Source organism: Equus przewalskii, chromosome X, assembly GCF_037783145.1.
Source record: "Equus przewalskii isolate Varuska chromosome X, EquPr2, whole genome shotgun sequence".
Lineage (NCBI taxonomy): Eukaryota > Metazoa > Chordata > Mammalia > Perissodactyla > Equidae > Equus > Equus przewalskii.
The window spans coordinates 118,893,342-118,916,642 of NC_091863.1; the positions used below are offsets into that span (position 1 = coordinate 118,893,342).

The 23,301-nt window shown below is 40.0% G+C and overlaps 1 protein-coding gene across 6 annotated transcripts in view; it reads left to right on the top strand.

Moving 5' to 3' along the window:
• The window catches only part of AFF2 (ALF transcription elongation factor 2), a 472,149-nt gene that overhangs the window by 316,483 nt on the left and 132,365 nt on the right, over window positions 1–23,301 (top strand). For all 6 annotated transcript variants that reach the window (XR_011535908.1, XM_070604228.1, XM_070604227.1 and 3 more), the window contains 2 exons: window positions 3,040–3,076; window positions 3,362–3,395. Coding sequence is in view for 5 of the 6 variants with exons in the window: in XM_070604228.1 (XP_070460329.1) it covers window positions 3,040–3,076; window positions 3,362–3,395 (71 nt within the window). In the remaining variant the exon portion in view is untranslated. The remainder of the gene's footprint in view (window positions 1–3,039; window positions 3,077–3,361; window positions 3,396–23,301) is intronic.

The following is a 23,301-nucleotide window of genomic DNA, read 5'->3' on the forward strand; positions in this document are numbered from 1 at the left end:
GTCTTAGGAGCTGCAGACCTGGCTGCTTTTAATCCTGGCTCTGCCATTTGCTGGCTGTGTGGTCCTGTTCAAGTTCTTCTGAGCCTCGGTTACCCATCTCTACTATGTGTGTGTGTGTGCACGTGCACGTGCGCATGTGTGTGTATTTGTGTACTATATAATCCCAATGGATTTTTCAGGTGAGTCTATGATTCTTTAAACTTATAAAAACAGATACAGTTGAAAATTCTCACATTACTTAAGTTTACTTATCCATCCCAAATTGAAAATATCACATTTTCTTGAAGAAAATTGAAAAACTCACAAGGAAGGAAGTACGTTGCTAAGCAGAATTGAGGGAGCTAGTAATGTCTTCAGGGAAAGTTTAGTAAAGTTTTCACAGAGGTAAATATCCTGCAGAACAGAGGTTGGCAAACTACAGCTTATGGGTTTTTAGATTTTTTAAGTGGTTAAAATTTTCAACAGAAAAAGAGCCTGAATATTATTATGAATATTATGAATAATATGAATGATATGAAATAATATGATATGAAATTCAAATTTCAGCGTCTATAAATCAAGTTTTCTGGAATCCAACCACACTAATTCTGTATTGCCTATGACTGCTATAACCTACAATGGCAGAGTTAAATAGTTATGGCAGTGACTGTATGTCCCCCAAAACCTAAAATATTTACTATCAGGCCTTTTCGAGAAAAAGTTTGCCAACCCCTGCTCTAGAATCTAGATCCTATTGGAGCCTCTGATAGTAGCATTATCATCAAGGCTGTTATTTACAATAGCCTCACATAAACAATTGGGCATCATTATATTCTAGTGCTAAAATTACCTATATGACATGTTTATGAAAGAAATGCAGAGATGAAAATCAGACATTTCTTAAAAATTTGTATTACGTCCATCACCAATTTTTATGTGAACAATGCAGGAGCTTTCCACGACCAGTCTATTTCCAATTGGAGTTGAGTATGTAAGGAAAATAGGTAATATCCAAAGGTGTTTCATTTGTTTGGAATTCTGGTTTTAAAAAGTCTTACCTAGCTTAACATTAAAAATTGTATCAACAATACATAACGTTAATGACTCAAATTCGGTAAATGACATAACCGTTCAATTTGTTTCATGCATCACTGCCTTGATGCCCTGAACAACTGATTGTTTGGGTCTAAAGTCCAGGATACTTGGATGAAGGTTAAAAATTCTCTCTAGATCTCCGGGACCATGACAAAGACTGGTTGCATGTTTCACTCTCTAATCAGATATTTGGTTTATTTTACTTTGGAACTTGTCATTTGATTCATAAAGGTTTACAAGACTAACCTTACAAGACTATGCAATTGTAATGAAATCCCTTTAAAAAAAATAGCAGGTAGAAATAGTGGTATATAGTTGAGGATATGCAAATGGTCGACCACTCATTTATCTGGAACTCTGGGAAATAAAGTGTTCTGCATAATTGAAATTCTTGGACAACCAGAGGTTATCCTTCCATAGAAATCATGTAATAGGAATTGTTTTGAAATGTAATTAATATTTTTCTGACTTCTTATAAAAATTATACTGAACATGCTTTAGTCTTTCTTGATAGCTTAGACATTATGATAAGCATCAGTTATTGTACTGTGCTGTAATTGTGCCCTCGGGAGCTATTAAGATGGGTAGGAATGCTTGCCCCTATATTAAATGACCATAGACTTTTGTGCTTTTTAAGTTTTGACTTTGCTGTGTCATTTTCTTCGCCCCCTCCCGCTGTCAGTTTTTGTGTCTCAATGTTCCTAGTGGCTGTGCCTCTGGAATTGTTTCCACTTCCTTGCTGTCTATGATTTGTTGAGGGGTGGGAATCAAATAGCTAAGCTTGTTAGAGTCCTTTGTCAAAAATCAGTTCTCTATCAGTGTGGGTCCAGAAGCCTTTGAGCAGCAAACTGCACGGGTTTTGTGACAGCTCTTTAGCTGAGAGGCCTTTTCCATCTCTTGTGGAGTTTGTGGTTTTCTTCTAGAGTAGTGATCTTGCCAGAAGATTAGTCTCTTGGGCAAAAGAAAACTGCTAAAATGATTGAAAAGTTCACTTTCGATTAAAGCACAGTGTTATGTTTTTGCTTACTTCTTTTAAAGATAAATTATGCTGTGATCCCATTTTTACTCTATAGTGTGGCAAGATTAGGCCTAAAGAGGAGATGACTTGCAGCAGTGATGGATGTAACTAGCTCTTGTGTTTACTTGAGTTTATTGTCTCAAGTTTGGGAACGCTTGCTTTGCAGTAGATATTCTCTCTTCTATCTGTGCAGTGCTGGGTATGCCCTGTGCGTCATTGTGGTGCTCTGCCCGCTGGTTTTGTCAGGATGCACACAGGTGTGCCACAATCGCAGAAAGCCCAATGTGGGTAAATCCGGATTTCTCAAAACAGTGAATAAATTGTGTGTAGGGTGACTTCCAAATCAAATTTAAGTCCCTTTGAATAATGCACTACACTAGCATATTTCAAATTGATTCTTATATTTCACCAAATTTGTAATGAAGTTTTAAGAACACTCCTCTTGTGAAAATGAGATACATCTATTGCATATTTGTCACAGTTAAGGTAGAAAATTGGAGTTGTTTCTATAAAATGGAACAACTGAGCAAATTTATTAATTACGGTCTTGTTTACACTTCTACAAAAACCATGAGCATTTGTTTGTTTGAACCAAGTCCCCTTTCCTTCCTTAGAGTCCTCATTGCCTAGCTAACTGAGAAATTATACACTTGAATATCACACATGTGTGTCATTTGTTCCCATGTCGCACACATTTCCAGATAGATACCAGTCTTACTTATGATTCTGATGAAATGACCGTTATGGTCATGTTCTAGCAGGTCTGGCTAGCAAACATTTGTCCTTCAAGTAGAGCTACAGACAGAAGCCTAATTAATGGAATTGTTAACAGTGGTTTCCCATTTGCAAACATTAGTCAAGTTACATGTGTATCAATAACTGATATACTTTTTGTTCCCCTCCTATCATTTAACTAATGTTTGTATTGTCTGTGTTCTTCCTTATAGGAATCCCAACATCTGACCCCAGGATTCACCTTACAAAGTAGGTGTTTTTAAGAAATTCTTCTTAGTCCAAACATTCACGTCCTCTCCTCTCTCACTTTCTTCCTTTTCCTACCTAATATCATTAAAACATAAAATAACGGTAACAAAAAGTCATATTGTGATACATCCAATTAGTTCCTTTTTTTTCCATCTGTTATTCATGGCAGGATGCTTTGAAAAAGTATGACTGGAAGAGCTACATGTTTCAAGACCAATTTAATTCAGCATAATCATTTGACAGTAGAACACATGGATGGTAACTGTGTGTTTCCTTTCTTTTCAGAGTGGAGTGACCCGACCAGCAGAGCTGCTACGAAGTCAGTATCGTTCAAGTCGTGAGTACTTGGGTTTCCAAAACACGCTGCTTCAGGGGCATTTGGCAAGGAAATGGTGCCTCAGTGCTGAGAGAATCTTGTTCTGTCTCCTGCCGCTTGTAAATATGAACCTTGACTAATAATAATATGGACTTGGGTTAGAGGGGAGAATGAGATTCCCCATCATAAGCAAGTAAAAGTAAAAAGGAATGAGATCGCCATTAGACTCTCTAATAATGTAGACACAGGCTGGGTCAATACCTGGGATGTGAAAACAACTGTGATTCCTGACTAATTGTTTGAGCATTGTGTAACTTTAGCTACGGGCACCATTATACACAATAGTCAGCCACTACTGACTCGGATGGAGAAAGGACACGTCTAAGCAGCGATGATTGGACATGAATTGTTGAGTGGATTGCTATGGCCAGTCAGCCTGAGGCCTTGCTGTTTGCAGGTCATCTGGTGACTATATATTAAAGACAAACAAGGGCAGCCAGGAAGAGATTGGAATAAGAGATTACATGATGCTAGGTTGAAGTTCAGAAGCCACGGCCCTGCAATTCACTCAGCGCTGTCTTCTTTTTTTATTAATGTTAACTGAAGGAGAAGTATGGAGAAACCAATTTCCTCAGATTAACTATTGTAGATTTTGTAATATCCATTTGTCCAAGAGCATATCAAGGGAGTATTTCTCTCACAACTTCTTTCATTCCTAATAATAGAAAATGGAAGTCGACTTTTCTGTGTAATAGTCACATACTTGAAAATTTTCAAAATGAAATAATTTATGACTTTCAAGTGGCCTAATGGCACACTTGAAATGAATTGCTCACCTTTTGGAAGATCACGAATAATTGCATAAAACAACTGGGAATGACTCCCAAATAGACAGAGGCTCTGAGCAAGGCAGTGGCATTTCCATGAGCTTGGTTCTGTGTAGCAGCAAAGCCCCCAAAGCCATGACCCCAGCACTGGTATTCTCATTTGGTTTTCTGGCCTGATCTGTGCCTTCTAATTCACAGTTCAATTTCCACACCCAAGAATTCTCCATTTAAAGAAGCGAAAAAAAAAAAAAAATAGGAGAGGGGGATAAAAAACCGTGCCCTGATTTTAGGATCAAATTATATGGAAATCAAAATCATCTTTGATATTGTTCATTTCAGCTTTCCCATTAATCACATTTTGAATTGCCTTTCCTTTCGTTATCCTAGTAAACAATAGATCTTATCCTCCTACGTTGTCCCACTCCCATTGAAAGTCAATAAAATTCACACACACACACTTGAGCATTTAGGAAATCAATAAAGTTTTCCAAACATGAAAAAATATAAAAATGTTTTTCCCACTATAAAATTCTCTTGCATCTAAAGCAAGAGTATTAGGCTCCAGCTGTGAAATATGCTGATTTCCATATAGACTATAAAACGCAATATTTCAGTAGTTTGTAACTAACAGATATAAACTCACCAATTGTGGTTTGTATTTAGAGGCAGCATTTCCACAGAACAGCACTTCATAGCACAGGGGTATATAGTTTATTCAATAGGACTAAGGTTCGCTATAGGATGCATTGATAAAACTAGACAACAGTGAGTCAATTTTGTGAATGAGCTGCTCACTTTTTAGCTGCTGATCTAAAGTCCAAGCATTGTCCATCAGACTTCAGCTGGAATAAGTTCCCTTCTTATTGATTGATTGGTTGACTTTTTTTTTTTTTGTGAGGAAGATTGGCCCTGAGCTAACATCTGTGCCAATCTTCCTCTATTTAATATGTGGGACACTGCCACAGCATGGCTTGATGAGCAAATGGTGTGTAGGTCCACGCCCAGGATCCGAACTCACGAACCCCATGCCGTCTAAGCAGAGCACATGAACTTAACCACTACACCATTGGGCTGGCCCCAGGTGCCCTTCTTATGGGAGGATATGGGTTTAACACACGACAGATCAGAGCTATAATGATGATTTTTTAATTTTTAGCTTCCAAATTATTATCAGCTTAGTCACTACTATCGTCCTCCAATATTTTACTACAATGAGCTTTTTAAGCCAGCTTCAAGGATTTTCCATTTGGCAGGGTAATCCTCCAGGTGACTAAGAACATTCTGAGTGTAGACAGACTGCTGGTGGCCAGTGGTTGGTGAGAAGCAACCCCTAAGTTAGACCTGCTACAGGAGAGCCACTTTCCCAAGGCCAGCAAATGTCCTGGACACATTCCTGCTGCTTAACTGCAGTAGAGAAAGATGAGAGTCTTATAAAACAGAATCGCCTAATTACTGGGGTGCTTTATTAGTTTCCCCCATCTTGGCTTCTTTTCCCTGCTTGACAAAATATGGATATTCCATTTGAGTCTGGATTGTTTATAAGGACTGTATGCACGGGCACCAGATCTGAAAACACTGGCCCGTGTGTGCCTGAGTGCAGGCTGGAAACCAGCCAGGCTCCTTCTGTGCTCTTGACGTTCGCTGCTCTTTCCCGGCCTGACCCCAGCAGTATGACTGGCCTTTTGGAGAACTGGATCTTTCCTCATTCAGTATACTCCATTGACATACAGTGCTTTTTATGGGGTCTCCATCCACGGAGTGGCATCCTCCGGGCTCCAGCTGGGACCCTGACTGCCCATGAGGCAAGAGCATTGGACTGGGGGAGTTTCAAGACCTGTGTTTGAGTCTCTGCTCCATATCGGTTATGGTATTTGGGGGAAAGCACTGACCCAGGATTCAGGGCATATGAGTTTAAATCATGGGGGAATTTATTTTTAGTTCAAAGAACACAGATAAAGCCCCCTAAGGGAAATTAAGTAAATTAATTTGCACATGCATATACACATACAGGTGTATGCACAAACACCTGTCAGAATTCAATTGTAAACAGTTATACTCTTTAATAATTAAACTAAACAGCATAAAATTGCTTTTAACTCTTAATAATTTCTGGAGGAAAGAAGACCCAGCGGTTCTTCTTTCCCTCAACCTGTATGAGTAGGAGCTGTATTACAGTCTTAGATCAGGCCTCACCTGGGTCTTCTAAACCCAATGGATTTTCTAGCCGCCTTTAAAATAGGTCCTTGCCCCGAAGAAGAAGGTGGGGCATGGGTTTATGAAGGCCAAATTCTATTTTCAGGCTGTAGAGTTGTGTATTTGTATAGTAATATCATGTCCATTGTGCTTCTAAAAGATCCATTTATTCCAATTACAAGATTCCACTATTGAATGGACACACCAGAAATTGGGTTACTTTCTAGTTTCTTAATGAAGCCAGTGACAAGTGATAGAGGAGAAAACTGAAACCAAACCCAAATAACTTGGATTTTCTTTGTTAAGTTGGATTGCTTCATCTATTTGATTATAACATCTTCTCAATTACTTGTCAGTACAGCAGCTTTACAAAAATACGTAACCTTGTTGGTCTTTTTTGAGCCATTCTAAATAGGAACAGATAAGATGTATTCAGTTGCCCCGAGACGCATTTTCTGACAGCATCCGTGAACTCAAGGATATGCATCTAGTCAGTCCTTGACTTCGGCTAATTTTGCGAGTACTGTTGAGAAGATGGCAGCTCCAAATATCCAGTTCTTTTGTTATACTTGGTTGTTAGCATCTGGACTCTGTCCAGTTGGAAACCATCCAGACCCCCTTTTAATCAAGCAGCTCCTGTGTTTTAAGCCAGGCTGTCAAGAATGCCTGGATAGTTTCCATAAAAGCCCAATGTAAAGGCACATGTAGCCATAATGCTCTTCTTTCCTTGTCATAAAACCAATTCTTCCAGTCATGGTATTAGCTACAGGCTTGAAAACATCCCAGCCATGGACCCAGAGAGTTGATGAAAGGCCTTATGGAGACAGACTAGTTGTGGACAGCCTCAGTTTCCCTGTACATGACTATATACACACCATGGGGACAAATCCTTGGCTGTAGCAGTAGTTAGGAGGAAAGGAAATTATACTATTACAGGAATGTCAGAAGTCTCAGACAATAATCATTGTGCTACTGAGCACACGTGCCAGGCCCATGCCAGGCACTTTTATATACATCACCCTAGTATGCTCGCCACTGTCCTGGAGGGGCTTCAAATTATTCCCATTTTACAGATGAGAAAAGCAAAGCTAGAGTACAGTCCCTCCCCATGAAGCGTGCATAGTCCAATGGGAAGGCAAACTGCGTACTCATCTTGAATGTACATTTTGGCTCTGAGTACACAGCAGGGTCAGGAAAGTTACACTGTTCCCTGATGGGAAAACCTGAACGGAGCTGAGGGCTGTGGAGGCCCAGAGCCCTCTTTCTTCGCACCAGGCCGCCCTTCCTCATGAGATCTGATGAGTTCAGGGATCTGGCACACCAAATCTGGCCTTTTGAACCTGAACACAACCTTCAAATAGACTTGTAGAGCTTAAGTTGGTGGGAAGGAGTCCCACAAGAAATTATACCTCTCTGTTTTAGATGACACAAGACTGGGTCAAAATTGCTTAAATAAAACTATTTCTAAACTTTTCTCTATGCAGTTTGAAGATTTAATTACCATAGAGAATAGAAAGATTATTCAAATATTTTCCAAGTTTATTATATCCGGCAGTATCATTACATTCATTTTTAGATGAATTTTGAGATTTTCTTTTTATCGAAAAAAAACCCCTCACGTTCATTAGAACCCTGACCATCCTTTTACTAAAACGTTCATCATCGAAACCATTTCCTTTGAGAATCTGATTTGAGATTTGAAAACTGCCGTGCCTTATTACAGACCAATAACCCTCATCTCTAGCAATTTCGTATATTCTTCCCTAAGTAAATGTTTGGTCTGCTACTTAGATACAATTTCGGTAGCAAAGTGACTGTGTAATGAGGCAGGGGAAAAATTACCATTATTTTCTTAATCATATTAATTCTTAATCAGAATACATGCTCTGGTACTTGGAATTGCGAAATGCTACTCATCAGTTTGAGGCATACGGAAGCCAAACTAAACTCTCCTCATAAACTGATCATCTCAGCAACTTTCACTAGTTGCAGCCATTCCAGTTTTCAAACCAAGATGCATGCCAACTCCTGCCTTTAACCTCTCTTGTATGCCCTGCATCTCGGAGCTTGCCAACTTTTCCTAAGGACTTAATATATTTTTGGAAGTTCTCCACCACATCAGGGGCAGCCACCTGGGAGCAGAGAAAACAAAATTTGGCAGCCTGTTCAAGCTGCGAATTAAAGGTAATTCACAGTTTGAAATGAATCAGCATGAGGTCCTTAAGAAGAGTAATCAGACATCAAGAGGATTTTATTTTGAGGACTGTATATTGGCTAATGTGACAACAAGCAATATTGGCATTTGGAATGTTCGCGTCAAGAAGCGCTGAAGCTGCTGGTGCTCCTTAGACGCCAAGACAGAAAACTAGGGCTCCTTCAACGAGAGCTGTGGATTTCCACTTTCATTACAAAAGCTGAAAACATAGATGTTTTTGCTCAGCCAGCATAAATCTTGAACGATCAGATTTGGTTTTTGTGTTGTTGTTCATGTGGCCAAGATTCATGTTTCAGGTGGATTTTGAGACACCTCTGTAATTAGAAGCAAATGTTTCTCTCTCTTTCTCTCGGGGAAAAATCAAGTATCCCTTCTTTTCTATTTGATTGGCATCCATATTTATATTCATTCATTCAAGCTTTCATTCCTTTCAACAAAAATGAATTAGGCTCTATTATGCAAAAGGCCGTGTGTGAGGTTCTGTGGTAGCTCAGGATGAAACCCCACACATCCTTCCTTCAGGGGGCTCACAGGTTAGTGAAGATTAGACGTTGCGCTGATAACAGCAGTACCTCACTAACTTGTATTTACTGAGTGCCTACTATGTGCCAGACACTTTCTCTCTTTACAATAAGCCCATTGGAGTCACCCTTCTTACATTCCACAAAGGCAGAGACATTGCGTGGGTTGCCCAAAGGGCCGCAGTGACAAAGCCAGAAGAGAACGGACTCCAGAGTGCATAGTCTTAACCCATACTAAAGCATCTCGTGGGCACTTTAGAGGTGGCCCTACTGATTTGGAGTCAGGTGTGATCTTGCTCAGGCATTAGGCCTAAGTGCACTGACCACAATGCAGGCCAAAATGGTCCGTGCCATTTTGAGTTAGATCATGGAAAGTATTAGATCTGAATACTGTCATTGAGTTAGGTCTCATATATACTGCATGTGCCAATATGGACTCTCTGTGGGCAAGCACAGGTCCATCCTCAGCTCAGGGCCTGCAGCCAGATTGTGTCACCATGCCTGGAAGATGCTTCCTTCGAGGAGGCAGAAGGATCTGTGCCTGCAAGGGACTTATACCACCAAGCAAAATCCCTATAAGGTTGATTTCAGTGGGCTATGATGGGAACATCTCTCTCCAGAAATCTCTATTTTGCTATATTCAAGTGAAAAGAAGAGAACTGATATTTAGGTCTGTTTTTATGAGAAGTTCATCCATCACCTTTCATGCTTACCAATGTGATTGATAATTGGAAAGTTGCTTTATATCCTCATGGTGGAATAGTTTTAAAACATGTTCCCAATGTTAACCAATGGCTTGTTTCCAAGTTCTCCTCGATGTTTTGAACAGTAACAGCATTATTTTGAAGCAAATAATGCTGGTGGAAAGCACTGAAGTTAATAAGCAAGGGGCCAAAGTTAAAATAATTCCAGTTGTATAATTGAACATAATGTTGTGATAACACACACAGATGCACATGTGCACACACACTCTCTGTGTCCCAGAATATCAGGTCTGTTTAATGCTGTCGCATCTAACGAGATGCACACACACACGTGCGCACTCTTTGTTCAGTTACTAGATTGTAAAATGCTATGGCCAGGGCTACTTTTCATGTGCACAGTGGTTGATTATTATAAAGCACTTTCACACAACGTGTTAGCCTCCTGTGAATGTCACAGCAATCCTGTTAGATAGCCAGGTGAAAAGAAACCAGGCTTAGGGAGGGGAAGATATTTGCCCAGCGTCCCCCGGCTAGGTAGTGGCAGAGCCAGGACTGGAAGCCAGGATTCTGCATTCCCATTAGAACATACTGCTTTGTCCCCAGATTTCCCAGATGGCTGCAGGGCCAGAACTCATCAATCAGAGCACTGACAAGTCTTCCAGGCCTAGGTGAAGAAAATATAGCAGCAGTGTAGACAAGCCCCATGGATCATTCCTAGAAATTAAAAAGAAAGAAACAAACAAAAACCCAACTCAGACTGGAGCAGATGAGAAGGAATATCCCACCCTGCTTCTACACTATTCATTCTGCTTTTCCATCCTATCAAGCATTTCGCAAACAGCCAGATCCTTTGCTACAATTACATTATCAGGAATGTTATGTTTAAATGGTCTTCTCTTGACACCCTCTCAGAGCTGCTAAAAGCCCTTGCATTTTACTGTGAGTGGGAAGCAGTGTTGGTACAATACCACAGATGCTTGCACCATTACAGCTGTAAAATCATTTGAGAAATCTGACAAATGCCTTTCTTTGCGGTTCGTCTCTCCACTTTAATACTGAGGATCAAAAAAGGAAAAGGTCTCAAACTCTTTGATTGACATCTCCAAATATGCTGCCAAAATGGGACAGAGGGATGGAGTAGGGCGGGCTTGGGGTACAACTAAAATCCTAATGCACAAAATTTCTTTTCTTTGCTACTCTATGAGATTGTGGCACCCAATATCTACCAGTAAAACCCCTAGTGCACTGCCTAGTCCTTAGCTAAGTTTCCATGGTGCCTGAGAGAGCGAGGAGGGAGAAAGGGGAGTGGAAAGTAACGATTTCCAGAGGAGCCATCCTACAATTCTGCCACTTCCATTTCCTAATTTCAGGAGTGACCTCATTTCTGCATAAGTTGTCCACTTTTGTAATCCCGGATAGGTATCGCAATATTATAACTACATGGGATATTTCCAGATTTTCAAGAGAAAAATCTGAAAAAGTATGGAATCCTCATAACATCTAGGAATTGTCTAGGATATCTAGAATTTGAAAGGATCATTCTGGGTTTCTCCAAAGTCACTTTCATGTATCATATAATACAGAGAGAAAGGAAGCAAAGCGACTGTATGTGAGCATTGTGCTTGGCTCATCATCGCTACCACTTCTCAACACCTTCTATATGCTAGGCACTGAGGCAAACGGTTTACAAGCATTAGCTATTTCATCCTCACAACCACTCTGTGAGATGGGCTGTCATCATCATCACCACTCCCAGGGCTGTCCTCTCAAGGGCTCAGAGAAGTCACCTAACAAACACCCCAAACACCCCTGGCCGCACAGCCGGTGCCAGTGCTAACACTGGAAACCAGGCCTGCCTGGTGCACTTTGCGCTGTGCCATTTCTCTGGCTCACTCATTTCATCGCCTTCCATCCTCACAGCACCTCTGTAAGATTATACTGATTTCATGGAGAAGGAAATTTCATCTCAGAGCAGTTAAATGACTTGCTCAAGATCACATAGGTAGTTATTGAAGGAGATGGAATTTCATTCTAGGATTCTTGGATTACAAATCCCAAACATTTTTTTTTTTAAATTTTTTTTGTGGAAGATTAGCCCTGAGCTAACATCTGCTGCCAATCCTCCTCGTTTTGCTGAGGAAGACTGGCCCTGAGCTCACATCCATGCCCATCTTCCTCTTCTTTATATGTGGGACGCCTACCACAGCATGGCATCGGAGCCTGGAGACAAGAGGAAGGAGTTGTTGTTGCCCCTGAGAGACCTCCACTGCTTGACCTCCACTTCTGGGTGGCTCAGATCTCAGCTCTCTCACTTCCTGTCATGTGACTTGATGAAGTCACTAGATGCTTTTCTGAGTCTTTGTTTCATCATATATAGAATGGTCTGCAAAATTACTCAGACTCCGTAGTGAATTGTGTTGCCATTAGATGATTATGAATGGGCTTTGCAGTCAATTACTCACGTTACTTCTCTCCCTTCTTTAGGAGTGAGGAAAGTGCTGCCCAGATGGCTTAAGGGAGGTGCCCAATCTCATACAACTCGTAGTGTTGTCAAGGCTGAGTTCTGAACTCCTTGACTCCTGGTTGAGTGCTCTGTTTACTAATATCCGCTGTTACATCTCCCGAGTGTTGTATTGATGTGGTTTGAATCAAAGGATCAACTCCCAATGCTAACAGAGAGCAATTGACTTGAAATCAATCACTATGTGCACTGCTCCTCTCATAGCTAGATTAGGTATCCCCGGCACGTTTCTGGATGTTTCACCATGTTGAGAAGAGTGAGTGCATTTTCCCACCCACCTGCTCACACCCAACGTATCATTATTCGATTTAGTGACAGTTTGAACATTTGTAGAATTTGAAAACTTTTAAAAAAATCACATACGTTTTACAATCTCACTATTTTAGAGAATGGAATTTGAAGTTAGGTCCATGCTTTATCTTTGTGCTTTTTTTGGGGTGCTCTCATATTCTAAGATTGAAGAGGATCTAAAACCGGTGACCTGTCTTGACCTTTACTACTGGACTAAAATTTCAGGTTGCTACTATGGTAACTATACCTTGAAAATTAGATCCTGACAGTCACTAAGAAATTTGAAAGTGCACTGCTGCCATGAACTTTGAAGAAAGGTTGCTTACAATTGTCAGTGACAGCCTCTTAATTGAAATAATCTGCCTTTCCGTCTGCTAGAAAGAATTTTTGTGTCGGGGGGTGCCCACGAAAAGATTATATCTCGATGGACTTTTTTTTTTTTACATAAAAAATGGCTGTGATTTGAAGCAGAGCAGTTTTCTGCGTGAAATTGAAATCAACCTCAGCTCAATTTATGCTATTCAGAAAGAGCTGTGATATTTAGGGTGGCATGAAGCCAAGATGCACAGTAAAGACGTGAAGATACTTCTGGGGGTCCATCCCGGACAAACCCCAGTGGCCCCAGGGTCCAAATGGCAGCCACTTTCAAGCTATGGATTGCTGTGCCCAGGGCTCTGTGCAGTAGGAGAATGCAGAGCAGCCACATGACAGACTTTCAGATCAAGAGGGCAAGCAGCCACTGATTTGCCCAGTGGCATAAAGAGCTTGAAATCACATTGATGCTCCCAAAGCCGGGGAAATGAAACAAGCTGTATAGACTATCTCACCTCTGAGGAGGATGAGATGAGGCATTTGAAATCCCAGGGATTCTCCATCTGCCCTTCCTTTTTGCATTTCTCTCTCAAGACTAGCACATGATGGTGAGTCTGGCTTTATAATTAGTTGTGGGCTATGTCTGTGGTTCCATAACACGATTCTCTTTCGATTGGGCTTTTTTTTCTTTTTTGTCAGGCTCATAACAGGATTTTAATGTGTTTCTTATGCAACATATAGAAAATGTCTCTTTAACTCTCTGAAGGGAGCAATTTCAGACCAGAAGTGATGATCTCACTCTGAGAAAGTTGGCATACTCTTTCCCACACAACAGATAGCAAATATTAAGCCCATTGGACAATATCAGGTAGTTGGGAGTGGGGGATGTGGAGAAGAGGAACTCTCGTCCACCACTGAGGGGTAGCTCTGGCTAAAGACCTGGGGAGGATTGCCTCTCACCTCACTTGAGAGCCTCTTCATTCTGGTTTGGTCAGTCTGTGTGCTGAGGAGACTGGGCTAGTGATGAGTGAATTATAATATTCCTCCAAACCTAAGGAATGCCAGGAAAGCCCAGTAAACACCACCAGTGTTCTACTTGTGAGGACTGTCAAACCTCAGGTCGCAGCACCTTTGGCTCTCCTGACATCATAAGTTCACAAGTGTGTGAACTCCTTAGCGATGGGGTGTTATGGATTCACCTGTGTTTCCTCAGCAACTGGTATGGGACCTGCTACACAATAGATAACCAGAAAATGTTATTGAGTGACTGGTAGGTAATGAAGGAAGGATCCAGAAGGTGTCAGTTTTTCTGAATTAATATTAACATTTTGATATATTTTATTCTTATATTCTCTAATTCATATTAAAAAGGTAGTATTATAAGAAGAAATATAAATGCATGAGTGTGTGTGCATATGTGTGTGTGTGTGTGTCTGAGTACAGTTTAGTCATGGAAAACAATCAAGTGGACAGGCTCCAGAGCCAGATTGCCTGGGTTCCACCAGCTCCACCATCTTTTAGTCTGGATCTTGGGCAAGTTACTTAGCTTATCACTCCATCTCCTCATCTGTAAAACGGAGATAGTAATAGCACTTAGATCATAAGACTGAGCAATTGAAGTACTTATCACAGTGCTCGGTACATAGGAAGTTCTCAATAGACATTAACTATTGTTCTTAATTATGCTTATAATTAGTCCTATCATTATTACTGAGTGCTCGCAGTCAGCACTGACTGTACTACCTTGCAATCTTCAGCCACTTGGGGAGCTTTTCCCTCCAATCCCTGATTTGTCTCAGAGGTTCCCAGTTGAAGCAAGAACTCTCCAGAATGGGCAAACTTGGTCTACATTGAACATTTCCTCTGTTGCCTCACCTCCCTCAGCCCCCAAGGATAGAAATGAAGAATGACTAAAATGTCTTAAATGCATATGCTTTTGGTACTAGGCACATTCTCCTTCTTGGAGCTTATCACAGCATCTTATCACAGCCACAAGTATACGTTTAATTCTATGATTATTTTAAAAAGTAGAAGCCGGGACTTATTAAGTGCCAGGCACTATGCTGAGTGTTTTATATCCACTAGCTGATTGAATATTCACAACCCAATGAAATGCAGGCACTGTTATTACCCACATTTTACACCAGAGGAACTGAGGTTCATGAATTGAAACTAAGCTCTGGAAGCCAGTAGCAGTGGGTTCATGTCTTAAACCTGGCTGATTCCAGTAAGAGACCCCTGAACTCTGGCCTTCCTGCCCTCGCATGGAATGTTGAATGGCAGGATCCACCTGGACTGAGTTGTCTTGGGAAATGGCACCACCTCCTCAGAGATAACAGAGGACTAGAGCTTGACCAAAGACCTTTTCTTCCCTGATTCCCAGGATAGCCTCTCATCTTTTGCAGAATCACCTCTGGAGTAATTTCCCGAGTCATAATTGTAGATTGCTTGGTTCACATATACAGGTTTCCTCCACTATCCAAAAGTTTGCTTTACGCCACTTCGCTTTTCTGAAGACCTACATTAGTACCTGCTTTTGCTAACTGAATTGTTGCTTTTCTGAAAAAAAGCAAAAAGCAAAGTAGCCCTCAGCGTTTGTTCTGCAGGGAGCCATGCGCGCACCAACAGCAGCGAGAGTGGCGCCTCCATGCTGCTTCCCCAGGAATTACGCTCAGTATCTCAGCATCAGGCCGACATAGCCTTGAACTGTGTGAGCATCTGTGCTTTATCTCCATTTATTTTGATAGGTTATTTTTTGGGTCTGGGGATGCTGAAAAAATTTTCCCTAATGTATTAATGGTAATTCTTTCTTTGCTTTATGCCATTTCAGCTCATGAAAGCTTTCATAGGCACACTCTACTTTCAGATAGTGAGGGAAACCTGTATATGAATAACAGCTTCTGAAATATCGTAACAAGGACGCTGGCAGTTTTCTAATCAGGGAGAACAGAATACTTTTCTGAAGTCCCTTATTTTTTTTTGTTTGCGTGCATAAGGGGATTCGTCTGAATAAGAAAACATGTGAATAAAATTTCATGTACTGGCCCCTGCCGTTCTGTGAAATAAACACTCTATTCCCTTGCCTGGGCGAATCATTCCTGATGCTGCATATCTGCTTCTGTTTCCTTGGTCTAAAAAGACATTTCAGACTCTGCCTTTAATTATGATCAGGCTTGACTATGAATCCCTTGAGAAATAAGCTTGTTTTTGCTGGCAGGGAAGGTAAAATAACATTTAAATAGGTTTTAAAAATAAGAATGAAATCTCAGAAGACACACTATTGTAGAACATACTGTATATCAAAATATATAAGCATGTAGTTGTAACAGTGACTTAGTAAACACATTGCTGAGTGAACTATGAAAAATAATCCACCGAGGTCCTATTTCCCTTACTCCTAAGCACTGAGTTAAGAGAGTATTGCCGTAAAGGAGATATGCACTGTTTAGAAATATTTGTGTGTGTTTTTTTAGAGTATCTCTTTTAGGCCCAATAGACTCATCTTTTGTCTTCCCTTGCTAGGAAAAGTACACTGTAAGGAATTTAGTTCAGTGATATATTAAGTGAAGCTCTAAAACAGTTCTAGAAGACAACAATCCTGAGCAAGGGGATGTCTTTGACAGTTTGATTCTGAATGTGACATAAATTAACTGTAAAATAGAATCGAAGAGGTTCAATGAAATCTTTCTGATCTGTCATATAATTTAGAATTTGACACCCATTGTATTTACTACTGGCGCCTTTTTTATTATAAGAGCCTGAAACTGTAGGTAAAATAAATATATCAGTACAAGTAAATGAATTTCCGTGTTCTGGAATGTGATCTTTCTCTTGACAGCATGAATTATCTTGGTTAAGAGGCCACCTCTGTGGAAGAGCAACTCTCTCAGAGACCAATCTTTGCCTAAAGTTTTACGTTCAGCTCCTAGAAGCCCTGTCCCGAAATTGTAGAGTAATAGGAGGCATACATCCCTCTATTGCTCGTGCTAAAACCTTTAGATCTAAAGTAACTTGACGTGTTAAATCATGTTTCAATTCAGGTTTGTTGTCTTTTAATTCTGTGTAAAAAGTGTTTGATGAGATATGATGAGACAGTTCATTATGCACCTCAGAGCATGTCAAACCATTTCCAGTTTAAAGCCATTAAATAACTTCCCACATTTGAACCTATGGTATAAAACTCTTTTCTTGGTTTAATTCCAATAATGTGAATGGTGCTTACGTGGAAAGGTTTCAAAGCAATGTTTCTCATAAATAGCATTTCAGTAGCTCCTCCTTTTCAAAAGAAGGCAAAGGACAAAGCACATGAATCATAATGAAAAAATGGAGAAAATACACACCCCTGGGCCCACTCCATTGCAGTGTAGTTTGGCTGCATGTTGGTTATCGCTAAATGATTATAACTCACAATTTTACGTGGGAGAGAAAAAGAAAAGATGTATATAGATGTTTTCCCACTTGAAGCAAGCCTGTCACAAAAATTCTAGCATGTATTTCCAAACACATAAAAAGGTAATTTTTCACCCTTAAAAAGAATCCTTCACTTTGAAAATGATTCACCACAGGTTTTCCCTAAATAAGAAGCTCATCTCATGCATTTACAATATGGTTTGATTTTCAAAACATCAATTTACATGCATTTTCCAGAAACAAATCTATTGTGCAAAGTAATGCTTCCTTGTATAGCATAAAAAGGTAAAAATATTTTTTTAAAAAATTGGGGTCCACAGTTTACAGAGTATGCTCATCGTTAATATTAATTATTTATAGTCCAGCAGCTTTTGCTAACACACGTAGAGATGGAGATGCCACAGGCTGCCTCAGAGGTAGTTCCATAATGCTCATTCATAATTAGTGAAATGCCGTATTTCAGCAGCAGTCAATCAAACCCGGCCTTGTTCTTGTTCTCATGGGAACCTAATCCTTCAGTCCCTTCTTTCCCCTTCACTTTGCCTGGTTCATGGACGCATTGCATGAGCTGAAAATCTAACAATAAAATAGTGAGAAAATTAGAGCAGTTTTCATGACTAACATTTGAAATGGAATGTAATGCTTGCTGTGCAGAATATTCACAGCCAACGTGAACTGGACAGATCAGTAGCTGGAGACACGGCCTAGCATCTCTCAGAACGTGAATTCTCTAAAGAACCCTGGCAGCCGGTGTGGAAAGGTTACCTGGAATCATCATTTTGAGTAGAGCAAAATGCCAGTGGAGAGGGAGCCAGGGATGAGCTGTGCAACATCATATGAGATCTGTTCACGCAGGAACTCTGAGCACATCGCGAATACGGAAGACACACCTCCCTGTTTTCACCGGGATGTTTTCAATAAGGTGCTGGATGGCTTGGCTCTTAAAAACAAGTGTGTTTAATCTGTGTTGAAGAGAGGGTCACACCACACAGGTACATTTACAGCAATACAGAGATTGACGTTTTGTGGCTTCCCTGTTCTTCTCAGATACTTTCTTTGGGAAACCTGTCTCCCTCTGCATGAAAATTAACAGGACCTGAAATAAATGCATTTAAAGCCCTCACCCAATAGCTCGACTAAACACAGTTTTGAACTTCCATATGGAATTCAGCTTGAACAGTTTTACCAAAGGTTTTTCTGAGCTGATTATACAGGGTTAATCCTGGGTCTTTTATTTGTACAGCAGTATTTTCAGACTCTTTTTGGAGTGTAGTTGTCTCAGATAATTTCCTGGAAACACATTGAGCTTCTCAATTTTCAAAAGAGAAAGTCCATTTCTGCGTTCAATTGTGACCACCGGGCAAGTCAGCAGGAGAGTCATGAATGTGGCGCTGGGTGATTATTTTGAGAATTTTAGTATATTGATTCTCATCTCCTAATTGAAAATCAGGTTTTTACTGTGCTTTTAAAGAAAATTTCTTATTAGCGTCAACCCACTTTCCTTGGGAGCTTTGGCTGTATGGTCTTATTTATGCCATGCAAATGATGTGAATATTTGAGGCAGATCAATTCAGAGGGAAAGAAAATAACCTCATTTTCCTGTCAATTATGTGGATGTGTAAGGAAAAAGTATTTTAGATATGAAATATCTAGATTTCACCTTTCCTGAGTGCTTTACCATAAAATATTGCCATGGAATACTAATTGTTATTCAGAGAAAAAGGACCTTTATGTTCCAGTATATTTGGGAACCAGTGGGTTAAAAATAACCTAACAAGTCTTGTCATTGTCAGAATTCTTCGAGCCTTTAATATGCTAATGTCCACTGTGTTTCTACAGGAGGGGTGTAGAATATGAAGTGTTTCCCAAACTGAGTTGGCCATAAAGTTTTTCCCCAGAATACCTCCCAATATCATGTGGAATCACTTCGGCTGCATCCATCTAGATCCCTCGTTCATTCCAGACTTCTCTGTGCATAAGTAGACTCAGCTTCAATATCTACCTGAAGTGGAGATGCTCATTATTTTTCTATCTTGCCACTCCACTCCACTTTTCCTTTGTTTGCCCCACCAGATCAGAAAGTATGTTTTAAATTAAATGTCCCTTTTAAGCAGCTTTGTGAAATTACAATTTGTATTTAAAAATCATGGAGGCTTTTTGTTGTATTGATAATATGGAGGGTGTTCTGAAATCCCACCAACTTTCACCCTGAAGATTTCTTTGTGAGGAGCCTTTTGTCCCTGGGTTTTTTTAGCCCGGACCACCTGCAACTTTAAGCTGTCTCCTGGGTACTTGCCTCTGATCCTCCGATCATCTTCCCTCACTGTGAGGAGAAAAGCTGGCTGCATAGAGAGAGAAATGCTGCATACTCACTGAACATTCTTGGGAGATAATTTGCTGCCACGTGTTATAAAACCAGGAACTGGATGTGCTTAAGAGCTTTTTATTAGATATTGCCGAGAGAGATAATAGTCCTATTATCCTGGTGACTTTTGAGACCATTCTGAATGCTAGTATTATTGAGAATGCAGTAATGAAGTCAACTCTCAAATCTAAGCTTGTGGATTGCCCACTTCAAACTGTGTCTTCCCTAGCTGGCAGCTCTGGGCTCCCTTTCCCCCACCCACTGTGGGAATGTGTTTTTGAAATGCAAAGTTGCATAATGTTAGATTGAGAAAAAACACAATCAAGAAGATAATTTTTTTTTTTTTAATTTTGAGAAAGAGGTTGCATCACACTCAATCCAGAGTCCAGAGGAAAGGATTTCCCATTTGACGCTGGTTTTCTGTGTGCTGCTTCGCCCTATCAGCACCAGTAAGCAGGAGCTGATGCATTCCCTCCTAAACAGCCACATCGTATTTTCAACAAGACCAAGAATATGTCCTTTATTTAAGCACCTTCTCGATAACGGATCTCCTGTTATGAGGAGCATTTACTAGGTCGTTAAGCTGGTATAAACCCCTACCCTGGGATTCATGGTCTTCTGATCTACGCAATTAAAGATGTTTCTGTTGACATAGTGCTCCATTTAATTTTCATTTTTAGTTACTTTATTGACTTAAACATTAGTTTTGAACACATTTTACCATAAAGAATATAACATACAAGTGATTTATAATTTTCATTATATTTTATCTCATTCACATTATCCAAGACTTGCTGGTAGATAATTATTGGTTGATGGGATATGAAAGTACCCAAAACATTGACGGGTAGCAGAGATGAGTTCTGATTACTTGGCTCTTTCTGCCTTCGCCAATTACATATTGCTCTTTGTATTTGTTTCTGACGTATACTCAATATTAGTTAATACACATCTTGTAAAATGTGTAGAGAGAGAGATGGTTCAGTGATTGTACTTGGAATACATTATAACAGCTACTTTATAATATAGAGGAACTCAAATATTGAAATTTTTATTTCTGGGATTAAGTTTTTGCTTTTGGATTTTCTCATGCATCATTATCACCACTTATTTTATGCATGCATATGAGACACATTTTTGCAAATATCATGTTTCTCAGCAAATCAGTGGCATTAAATTAAGAAATTCAACAATAGAAGAATGATCCCTCCCCCAAAATAACAAAGATGAAAATACAAAATCCTGAGAGGCTGGCACAAAAGTATGGTTTGTAAGACTGTACAGTCTTCCAGGTTGGAAGTTGTTGGGGAGAGATGGCTGAAAATCACACAGCTAATCTTGTTAAATTCACTGCCCATACATCAAACTCTTCTTTGCATTATCTTGGTTACCTGAACTAGGAAGTGACCATCCAGCTGCGTTTAGTATTTGCAAAATCTGGTTGACTGATTGCCTTTTCACTGGGTTTGAGATCTCAGATTGAAACATCATCCAGGCTGTAGCAAGTTACTTTTTCAAGGACGTTTACAGGCACACCAGTAAACTTCCAATCTAAATTCATGGTTATTCTTTGAGGAAATACCAAGAGTAGATACAGATGCCCAGCTTATCTTCTCAAGTTGTAAAGTCATCATTTTGTAGGGACACTTTTCACTGTGAGTTGAGCCTTCTCTTGCTGTCCTTCTATTTTTCTTTGTCCACAGGGAGAAAGGGGAGGATGGGATTGATGCTGGAAATCGAGGTGGCAATGTGAGAACGAATGTGTATTTTCATCTACAAAGAGAAGTAGAAATTAGATTCTTAGAAGTCAGAAGATTGTTTTTTTGCCATAAGATAAAGTACTACTGGCAAATCAACCCCAGGTGGACCTGGCCTTGGGGTGGGAGATCCTTATTTTGCTTTTCTTTCACTGCAGCTGAGTTCTGATGAAAGCCAAGAGAGAAAGAAATTGAAAAAGTATCAAACAAGGGCTCAGAGATTTGCTGAGGCTGCACTGTGTGTTCTTTGTTAAGGTCCAGTGCCCTCTGAGCGCATCTTCATCATTTGGTGCATGGCCAATGAGGGATGTTTAACTCAAAGAGAAGCAGGCAGAATACTGATTGAATTCGACTCTGCCAGTTGGCCTACCTTGAAAGCCCAGAGTGGATTGGCTTCAAATGGATAACTGATGCAGTATTTCAAAACTATGTCCAACTCCAACTGGTTGGGGATCCAACTCAGTGACTTCAGATCAGCCAAAAAGGGTGGAAAGGCTTCTCTGCATCTGTCACTTCTGATTTAACAATTGAGAACTAGGAGTCTTGTTGGTGATACGGTTAATATAGACAACGGGTGTTGCCTCTGAGGAGGTGAGCATTGCTGTTTGAGGTGAAGCCCAATGGTTTGACGTTCGCCCAAATTCCGCAAACGTGACAGTCTGAATGTATTTCTTTTTCACGAACACGCATCCCAGTGTCCTAGAAACAGGTCTAGATTTATGCAGATTAATATGGCATAGTACAGCAAATTGCTGCTGTGAGATATATTTTAGAATTACTCCCTAGCTCAGGGTAATGGCTAGAATCAAATAAAACATAAAAATAGGTTTACGTAGATTGTTTTATAAATCAGATAAAGCTTTGTGCTACCTACCATTGGAAGTGGACGCTTTTTGCAAGCAACATAAAGGTTGTTCATCTAATACTTTCATTATTTCCAGCAAGAGGAAAACAAAATAGAAACAAGTCCATTGAATTTAGCCACCATTAACTACCATTAACTGTAATTTTTCCTGACAAGCTCTCTCTCATCTAATGATGAGTGAAACATTGGGAAAAGTCATCTGAAAAATTGCATAAATGCTAATGAAATATGCCCTTGTATTTTAAGTGTGCCCAGTTCAGACATTTAAAATAGAGCAATTTATAATGTGTTAGCAGCAAGAGCTCCATCTTGTTTTAAATAAATTTATTTTTCTACTTCTTGTGAGACTCTAACTCACTCTGAGGAGATTCATGACATTTCGCTGCACTAGGCGGGTCACAAATTGAATAATGCAAAATAACGTTATTAGAGAACTGAAGAAAATGATATATCAATAATGCGTTTTACAGTAAAATTTGATAGTCCTCTAAAGATCAATGAGTGTGTTTGTTTACTTTGAAGTGAAAGGACAAAGGTTTCATAATGGAATCCAGAGAAACACCCGAAATAAAGGGATCTTTGCCAGCTGAAACGAACAGCTCTCCTAGTCTGCGGTGAATTCAGAAAATATACCATATACTTTGCAGTAGGAAGAAATAGCCTAGGTACTGTCTGTGATAACATGTCATTATAAAGCTACCCTGGAATGAATGAAAGTCCTCTCGTGGCCACACAGAATAAAACAAGCTGCGAGTCGTAAGGGTCTTGTCCTGTCCCAAACATGATTGAAAGGGCACTTTATAAAGGGAGAAAGAAACAGCGGGGCACTTCATTTGCATCACCAAACACTAATGATGGAGGCGCTTTTATGGACACACTGTGTACCACGAATAGGTTCAATTAAAAAGAAGCTATTTTACACTGGCCT